Source organism: Drosophila suzukii, chromosome 3 (assembly GCF_043229965.1).
Source record: "Drosophila suzukii chromosome 3, CBGP_Dsuzu_IsoJpt1.0, whole genome shotgun sequence".
Taxonomy (NCBI): Eukaryota; Metazoa; Arthropoda; class Insecta; order Diptera; family Drosophilidae; genus Drosophila; species Drosophila suzukii.
In genome coordinates, this window is record NC_092082.1 from 10,178,143 (window position 1) to 10,187,059 (window position 8,917).

The 8,917-nt window shown below is 39.2% G+C and overlaps 1 protein-coding gene across 2 annotated transcripts; it reads left to right on the forward strand.

The window, feature by feature from the left end:
• Positions 1–386: 386 nt before the first annotated feature.
• Slc45-1 (Solute carrier family 45 member 1) lies at positions 387–6,898 on the forward strand. Of its 2 annotated transcripts, none has more exons than XM_017079537.4 (4): positions 387–1,346; positions 4,412–5,835; positions 6,213–6,387; positions 6,450–6,898. In XM_017079537.4, exons 2-4 carry the CDS (start codon positions 4,433–4,435, stop codon positions 6,669–6,671), a joined length of 1,800 nt encoding a protein of 599 aa, XP_016935026.3. In that variant the 5' UTR covers positions 387–1,346; positions 4,412–4,432; the 3' UTR covers positions 6,672–6,898. The 2 variants fall into 2 exon arrangements, with proteins under 2 accessions (XP_016935026.3, XP_036671491.3); XM_036815596.3 differs by lacking the exon at positions 387–1,346 and adding an exon at positions 2,946–3,236.
• Positions 6,899–8,917: the final 2,019 nt, after the last annotated feature.

Genomic DNA, 8,917 nt, shown 5'->3' on the forward strand with positions numbered 1-8,917 from the left:
TTGGTATGACTTTACAGAAGAAGGTATATTTTAACTATCTTATTTTATAATTGTTAAAGTTATAAGTGATTTGATTAATGGTTTTTCCAAGGGCCGAACCAAAAAACAAAGAACCAGATAGAAACCAATTGCCGAATAAATCTCTTCGAAAATAAATGATAAGTTAAGACAAAAACAAAAATTATCTTTTCTCTCTGTGTGGCCACTGCTCCTAAGACAAAGAAAGGAAAGGCCCGACCGGACCCGATAAGACGGCGATCGGAGAGGAAAAATAGCGATGCGAGAGGCCCGATAGAGAGTAGTTTTGGGAGGCGAGAGAGCTATGGGTGGTGCTACTCGCAATGCCGTCACATATGCTGTATAAATTGGTGCGTCCAGAGGCCCAACATTCAGTCGCAGAGCGAACCAGAGCAGACCAAGATCATCCCGAGCAGTCGTCCCAAGCCATTTGCCAGTCCAAAAATAACCCCAAAGTCATCGAAGCCAAAAGCCAACGAAGACATCGCCGCACCGCAAAAAAGATTCTGCAAAAAATAGAACATAAATTTTCCATTATCTTCGTATCGATCGTCGAGGGGACAAGACTCAAAACTGCGTAGTTTTCGGGAAAATTGTCAGGCCACCACTTCTTTCATGTCTTGCCAAAATCTTCGCAGCGTTCAGGCCAACGGAGTAAACAGCTGCCGCCGCGTTCGACAAGCGGCAATGTCAGCACTATAACAAGAAGTCTAAAAACTAAAAAAAAATAACGAAAATAACAAATCCATTGACCATCGAGGAGATAGAAGAAATATCCAAAACAAAAAAAAATAATATTAATAACTCGCCGGAGTGCAAGTGAATCCACAGATAGAGATAGAGTGCGGAGCAACTTTCCGCAGCAAACAAAAACAGGAGCCGTGAGACTGGGGTGCTAAAATTGATTTCGTTAGCCTTTTGCCAGCACCAACTGCATGGGTAAAGTTATGAGAGTGAATTCGTTACCGCCGCCCGCCCACAACTGCCACGCCCACGCCCGCTCCAAGCAACAACAGCAGAAACAATTGAAATTGAAGAAAATCGAAATCTATTTTATGTTCAACAATTTGTGCAAGAGAAAAACTTTAACGGAGTATAATTTATTGACACTAAAACAATACCGCGACAGTGAGTGAATAACCGAAGCGAACCGAAAAAAAAGTAACAGTGATCGTTAAAGTTTCAATCAACAAAAGTCTGTAAAAACAAAATATAAAATTTAGTCATATTTAGAAAAAACACCAATAAAAAGATTCGGAAAAACTAAAAAGAACACTATTTCGAGAGAGCGTGGGCTGTCAGCAGATCAAGGATTACCAGAAATAGAGGTGAGTTCGAGCTATAAATAAATTGATCCGTAGCTCTATGTGTAATTTAAATCTAGGGGGTTAACCAGAACGGGGATTCCAGTAACTTAAAAACAACAAATAAAAACTCTGTCGTAAAATTTAACTATGACCTTAAAACTAAAAAAGTTAAGAACTAAAACATAATTTATAACCGTATAAAAGGGGCTTGAACCCTAACATATTTTACTCAAAATGTTTATGGCTTCTTACACTAACTTAAAAAGTTTATGGATAAAGAGTTACTGCCCATAAGCTGTGCGAGTTGTAAGTTTAAAGATAATGAGTTACAATTTGGTTTCTCATTATTCCCTTTTATAGCCTCTAATGTTAATTTTTCAAAAGTTAATGAATAACAATGATAGTAAATATTTTGAGTCATAGTTTTTGCTAAATATACAAATTAATATTTTTAATATTGTATTTAAACTCAATTGCCCTCACAAGTTTCTAGTTACAAAGAGGCACTTTATACGGATTTAGAGATTTAGCAGGAATGATTAGTTGGCTAAATAGCAATGAGTAAACTTAAGAATTAAGTGTTCCCTTTGTTCCCTGATAGCATTTATAAATAAATCCCTTGTGAATTTTCTCCTACAATTAAGGGACCCATAATAAACTAATAACATGGTTCATGCAAGCGCACAATAAGAAGATCAATTACGCCTGAATTGGCGGTTAAATACACTGCCTATACGATGAAACCTACATACATTTCGACAATATGCCGGTTCACACCCCCATAATAAAGTAATATGCATTTTAAACAGCATTTTAATCATGTTAATTACAAAACAGTTTAATCACCACGAAGCCAACAACGTAAACAATGGAATGCATTCGATTATCGAGCCGAAGACGTGTGAATTTAGCATAAGATAGTTTGGCTAACGGATAGCAAATAGCAGTGAATTATTTCCTGAAATCCCCAAAATAACCTTGACCCTTCTTCTAGACGTATGATTCACTCACACCCGCGAAGAGTTGTCAACTGCGGAATGCTTATCAAGTGACTTCCTAATCGTAACAGGCAATTAATGCCAGCGGCGACTTAATTAATTTTGCAAAGCTCATCTGCTGGGTGCCTTTATTGTTGCTTTTTGTTTATTTAAACATTTATTGACCTAGTCTGCGGTGCTTTAATTACGAGCCGCTGTTTTTTTTTCGCAGAATATTAATACATATTCAAGCGCAGAAATCGTCGGTCATCTAACCCGCGGCTTTGTTGGGATATTTTGAATTCGAGATTCCAGAAGAAAAAGAGAGTAGTTTAAGTTTAAGTTGTATCTACAAAGCCCACATGACCTGCAACTTGTCTCAATTACCACGGATATGCCACAAAGTGAATGACACTCGAGCCGGCGGCTTACAAATTAGATGTTTTGTATTTTAAATTTACTCGAGCTTTTATTATGATTTTATTATTCTTGTTGTTAGTGCACACGTATGGAGCAGATAGGTTTTGGTCAATGGCTCAAAGACAGCGCTCGGCAGCCAGGCTTTTTTTTTTTTTTGATAGAGATAGAGAAACCCATAGTGCCGGAGATTCGGAGACCCAGACTCAGTTGCGATTTGGACACGCGACGTTTTGGTTGTAGGAAAGTTTCGGTGCCGCGGTTCGAAAGCCGTTTACAGATCGCCCCCAAAGATACAATTGAACCCAATATAAACCGCTGATCCGTCAATTTGCAAAAGTGTTCGCTTGCAATAACTCGAAAATGTGGCTGGTTGTCAAGTTCAAGCAAAAGAGAAATTGAGTGAACGTGTACTAGTGTTTAAATATTTGCGAAGTGTGATATTAGCTAAATACGAATCAAAGAAGAGTGATTAAATAGTTACAAAATAGTGATATTAGCCAGATAAGAAAAAATTGTAAGTTCCAAAAACGCAGGGGTGTATTTCCACTGAAAAAATAAACTTATTTTTAATGAATTCTTACCCCATAAAAGTTAAAGTTATCTAAATATGAGATAGCTGTATCTCATGTATTTCTCTTTTTTTTAATTAATATTAATTTATTTTTCTCATTTTATTCCAAACCATGTATGCATTACAATCTTTCGCAGAAAGACTTTGTTATATGTATATTCCGATTACGGATATGTTTGTGAATTCGTTTTGGGGTTTACGACCAGCTTCGATTTCAAATTCGCTGCCCAGATAAGCCATCAGTTCATAATTTACCCCAGGCATTCTGAGCTTAAAAAAAGTTATAGCCTACTATATTCAAGCTCCATGGTATACATTTATTTTGTTTTGAAACAAAAATATATTTTTTGAAACCCATACAAAGCGTGCATTACAATCTTTCGCAGAAAGTAGCTATTATTTGTGTATTCCGATTACGGGTAGGCTTGTGCACTCATTTTGGGGTTTACGATCGGCTTCGATTTCAATTTCGCTGCCCAGATAAGCCCTCGAATCGCAATTCACTCTCGTTTGTCTTTCGTAGTGATTGAATTTGTTTGTAAACAAATAGCCGCCGTTCAGGGTTCGCACTCTATAGGCAGTGACACAAATTGCGATACCCAGTGCAATTGAATTGAAATTGAAATCCATTATTTTTTATACTTATATTTCGCCACTGCACCGTGGCCGCGCAGCTCAATTAATCAGAGATCTTTGGCGCTTCTTCGACGTGCCGCACCAGATGTTTCTAGTTTAATCGGTTCAATGTCTCTGGGCCCTGGGTTCTGGGTGGGATGAGAAACAAGCACGACCGCCGTTTGGCAATTAAAGATTGCGATAGGGAAATAAAGCCCAGATGTGACCTAATAGATCTTTTAAGCTGGGGTGCAGCAGAGGAAAGTTTTCGGAAGGTCGGCAACATCTTAGGCTTTTAAGAATCCAAATTAAGATCCCTTGAAATGATATGTGGAGTACCATAATGAATACCAAATGATTTATATACTATTTATCTCACTATATCTTTTTTCACAAGACCAAAATGACGGAATTTTTTAAGTGATAATGAAGTTAGATTTAAGATAGAAATAGAATATCTTAATATTTTCCTTCACTTACCATTACAATTTCCTCCCCCTTAGTATTATTAAATCCGGTTCAAAATGGTTGGAGTTGCAGCCGATGCCTCACGGTCGGATCAGCTGTCCTCCGCGAAGAACCCTATGATCAAGTACATGTTGAAGACCCGGGAGAATCATGCTCGTGAGCAGGATCGGGACTACTCGCATGTCTTCCGCCGGAAGACTAGGTTCGAGATGTTCCGTTTGTCCGCCATTGCGATGGCCATTGAGTTTGCCTATGCAGCGGAAACGAGTTTCGTATCCCCGATCCTGTTACAGATCGGTGTGGATCATAAACATATGTCCATGACCTGGGGACTGTCACCTCTGATTGGATTCTTCGTGTCCCCGCTACTGGGAAGTATTAGCGATCGTTGCCATCTTCGTTGGGGTCGCCGACGTCCAATTATTTCGATATTATCCTTTGGCATCATGTGCGGCTTGATCCTGGTGCCCTATGGCAAGGACTTGGGTCTGCTTCTAGGCGATGCTGGATATACCTACGCAGAGCCTGCCTTGAACTTCACCTCCTCTGCGGCAGGATCAGTGGCTGCTTTGGTCTCGGGTGAGAGCGCGACAGGACCCTCTGCTTCCAACTACAAATTCGCAGTGATCCTTACTATATTGGGAATGGTACTTCTCGATTTCGATGCGGACACCTGTCAGACACCTGCCCGCACCTATTTGCTGGACATGTGTGTTCCAGAGGAGCAGCCAAAAGCGATGACAATGTTTGCATTGTTCGCAGGATTCGGAGGAACCATTGGATATGCCATTGGAGGAGTAGATTGGGAGACCACGCACATTGGCAGTTTTATGGGTGGAAATATACCCACTGTATTTACCCTGGTCACCATTATATTCGCGGTGTGCTATCTTATTACGGTGACCACATTCCGCGAGATTCCACTGCCTTTGATCGAGCAGGATGAGCTGTTGAGACCCCTTTCCGAACAGGCCATCAAGAAGGAGTTGAAAAAGAAGAATAATACCATCTATTATATCCAGGAGACCACCCAGTTGGAACTGCAAATGGCCACCGATGATCCGAAGAGGGAGGAGGCATTGCAGGGTAGTTACCAAAATGGATATTCACCGGCCCTGGAAAAGCAAAACAAGGCAATGGATTTGGAGACCCAGTCGGACTACGATGCTCCCGTGTCCCTGAAAGCCTATCTAAAGAGCATATTTATCATGCCCTATTCGATGAGAATGCTGGCTTTAACCAATCTGTTCTGCTGGATGGGCCACGTCACCTATTGTCTTTACTTTACGGACTTTGTGGGCGAGGCAGTCTTCCATGGGGATCCCACAGCTGCTCCCGGTTCCGAGGCCGCCTTGAACTACGAAGCTGGAGTTCGATTTGGATGCTGGGGAATGTCCATATACGCATTTTCCTGCTCCATTTACTCGCTGTCCGTGACCAAGCTGATGAAGTGGTTCGGGTAAGTCCTTAAAATTAATATTATTTAAAAAAATTTTATTGGGTTCCATCCTTTTTCACTAAAAAACGTTTTTCTATGATTTCTTTAATCTTTGTTATAAAAACTGCACTTATTGTCTTATCAACCTTAAATAATGCTGATAAATTTGATAGATAGTCTAAAAATATACTTCAGTCATGATGATTTTTACATAGAAGTAAGGACGATGATAAGCTTTAATATGTTTTCCCCGACTAATAAAAGTTCTGACAATCAGAGTACTTAATATCATTATTTTTTACCATGATTTGTCAAGTCATAGTCTTATCAATCTGGGAAATTTGTTAGACTATCATGACTAGTCAATTTAAATTTATTTTTCCCTTTATCAATTTTAGCACCAGGGCTGTTTACATTAGTGGCATGGTCTACTATGGTATCGGAATGCTGGTGCTCGGCTTGTGGCCCACCAAATGGGGAGTCTTGGTGTTTAGTACATCTGCGGGTATTCTCTATGGAACTATCTTCACGGTGCCTTTCATACTGGTGGCTAGATATCATGCCAAAAATTGTGTAAGTAAAATGAAACTGATTGTTTTTAAGAACAATATCTATTTATTTTGTCTATCTTACAGTTCGGCATTAAAAACGGCGAGACTGTGCCGCTGAAACAGGCTCGAGGTCTGGGTACCGATGTGGCCATCATAAGCAGCATGGTGTTTATTGCCCAGTTAATTGTCTCACTATCCGTGGGTCCACTAGTATCCTGGATGAACACAACCTGTGCCGTGCTATATGCCTCGACGTTCTTGTCCTTTTTGGCGGCCATAGCTGCCATGTTTGTGTTATATGTCTAGGAATAGTTAACTACAGAGATTATACCCCAATCATATTCTACATGAATTTTACATAGCGTAAATGTAGCTGGCCGAGTATCTTTGCCTACCTTCTGGCAGTATCTGCGACTGCACTCACAATGTTGTGGCATACTTTAAGGATGATGCGTATACTGTACTTGTATTCATTTAAAACATTTATTTTTTTTGTAAACTGCATGTGAATGAAATATATGAATTTAATATTATTTGCTTTCTTTTTTATACTCGGTAGACTTCTTCTTGACCTAAGAAAAATCACTTCGTTCAGCAAAACAATGAGCTGAAGGGCGGATATTAGTTTTTACGCTCGTGCGTGGCATTCAAATGCAACTTTTAATTTCCTCAAGTGCAATTTTTTCCCAGATGCTGCCAATTTCCTTAGCAGCTGCACATGCCACTACCCTTCCTTGGCCTCCTTGGGCGTTCTTGTAAGTGTCAGAGACACATTTCCGTTGTCGCCAGAGTGATAAATAGCATTTAATAATTTTCCGTGCGCACAGTTCAGGTTCCACGTCGAATAAAGCAATTAAATTCTGCTTTTCTTTCCTGTGCACATTTCGAATTCTTGGCAGTGGGGAAAAGGTGAGGAAAAAGGCTATGAAAACATAAACAATAATTGAGAAATAAGTAAAAAGTATATGGCTCATCGCATAAGTTATGGGGCGGGTCGTAAAGTCAGCTCTCTTAATAAAACTTAAGGAAATTTCAGGCATAACACACATGCACAAAAACAATCGCAATAGAAAAGACATGAAAAGTGCAAATGGGCGACAAAAAGCGAGGTTCTCATCAAATTGAAAATGAACTCCTCAGGACAAGTTGAGAGCCGCACTAGCGTAAGTATTGGCCTTAAAAACTTTGACAATCAGCAGCGTCTTCGGATGGCAAATCGGGAGTCACAACACGGCGTATGCGTAATGTGAGATCCTGTGAGCACATCGCATGCCAGTTTTTATCCTTCTTTACTACTTCACTACTCCTCCCGCACTTAAGAGCAAACAAATTGAGTTTATCGGCGGCTACAAATCTACAGGAAGCACACAATCATCCATCATAAGACCAAACCAAGGACCATCCATCCATCCTACCCAAACCCCACAGCCACTCGTCCTTTTTCCCACTGAGCACTAAAAAATATTTACATTTGTCTTGAGCTCATTTCGAAATCCGAGCGAGCAATCGCTAGGGGTTTGCCAGCAAATCAACAAGCCACGTTAGTGTCTTGCTTGTATGTTTGTGTGTAATAAGGCAAAATGCAAAAGCCGTCGCAAATCAACAAAGGTAAATTCATTTCAGATTTGATTTGGGGCCCCATGAAAAGGGAAACACGTGCACCATTTATCCACCCGTTTCAGTCCTCTAAAAATATCTGGCTCCTTGACGCTGACGATCTGTGACTTAAGACCGCCATCTCACGCGTGCCGGAAGTGCAGCTCCCCTTCTTCTTTTCCTACCCTCTCTCCAGGAAACGATTCACCCAAAAACCCATCCAAAAGTTCCAGGCCAAAGCACATGCATTAGCATTGTTTACCTGCCGTCGAGGATTGCCGATGAAATGGGAGGCTCTGCCGCTGACAAGTGTGCAGGATATTGCTGCGGCACTACCAAGTCAAATACTCGACGAAAAACCGCGACTTTTGAATGGAATTTTAAGAATTAACATTTAAAATTTATACTCCTAAAATTAGATTGAAAATTTATTTTTAAAAACTCTAATTTCTTAAAAAAAATGTTTATATTTATTAAGCAGAGATTTCTTTGAATGCTTAATTTTTATATCAACAAATTCTTTAAAATTCTTTATATTTGAATCGATATTAAAATAACTAGATTTTAGAAAAATAATTTTTAGCATAAGGTATCAAAAAATGTTCTTTATAACATGAAAGTACCCTTCAAATTCCTCAAATCAATCATAATATGTTTTATATATTTTGTTGATTAAAGATATATTTGTGGGCTTGGTTCACTTTTTCCCGGAAGTGCCAATATCTGAGCTTGCTGAATTTATAGACCTGGAAAACACTTAAAAATGCATTTTAGATTGACATTAGTTTACATAACTTTTAAACTTTTATAAGCCAACAAATCTGTTAAATAAAGATATTAACACACTTTTATTCCAATTTATTTTAAAATATATTTAAGAATTTGTCAAACTTCACTAAGTAAAAATTCGATTCTATATTGAATGTATATTTGATCTTCCTCAAATGATTTTCTAA

Excerpts from the sequence above, each read along its gene's own strand:
- Slc45-1 (XM_017079537.4), top strand. The coding sequence starts at position 4,433 with ATGGTTGGAGTTGCAGCCGATGCCTCACGGTCGGATCAGCTGTCCTCC. Across the intron at positions 5,836-6,212 it reads AAGCTGATGAAGTGGTTCGG|CACCAGGGCTGTTTACATTA; the intron begins GTAAGTCCTTAA and ends TATCAATTTTAG. Across the intron at positions 6,388-6,449 it reads GATATCATGCCAAAAATTGT|TTCGGCATTAAAAACGGCGA; the intron begins GTAAGTAAAATG and ends TCTATCTTACAG.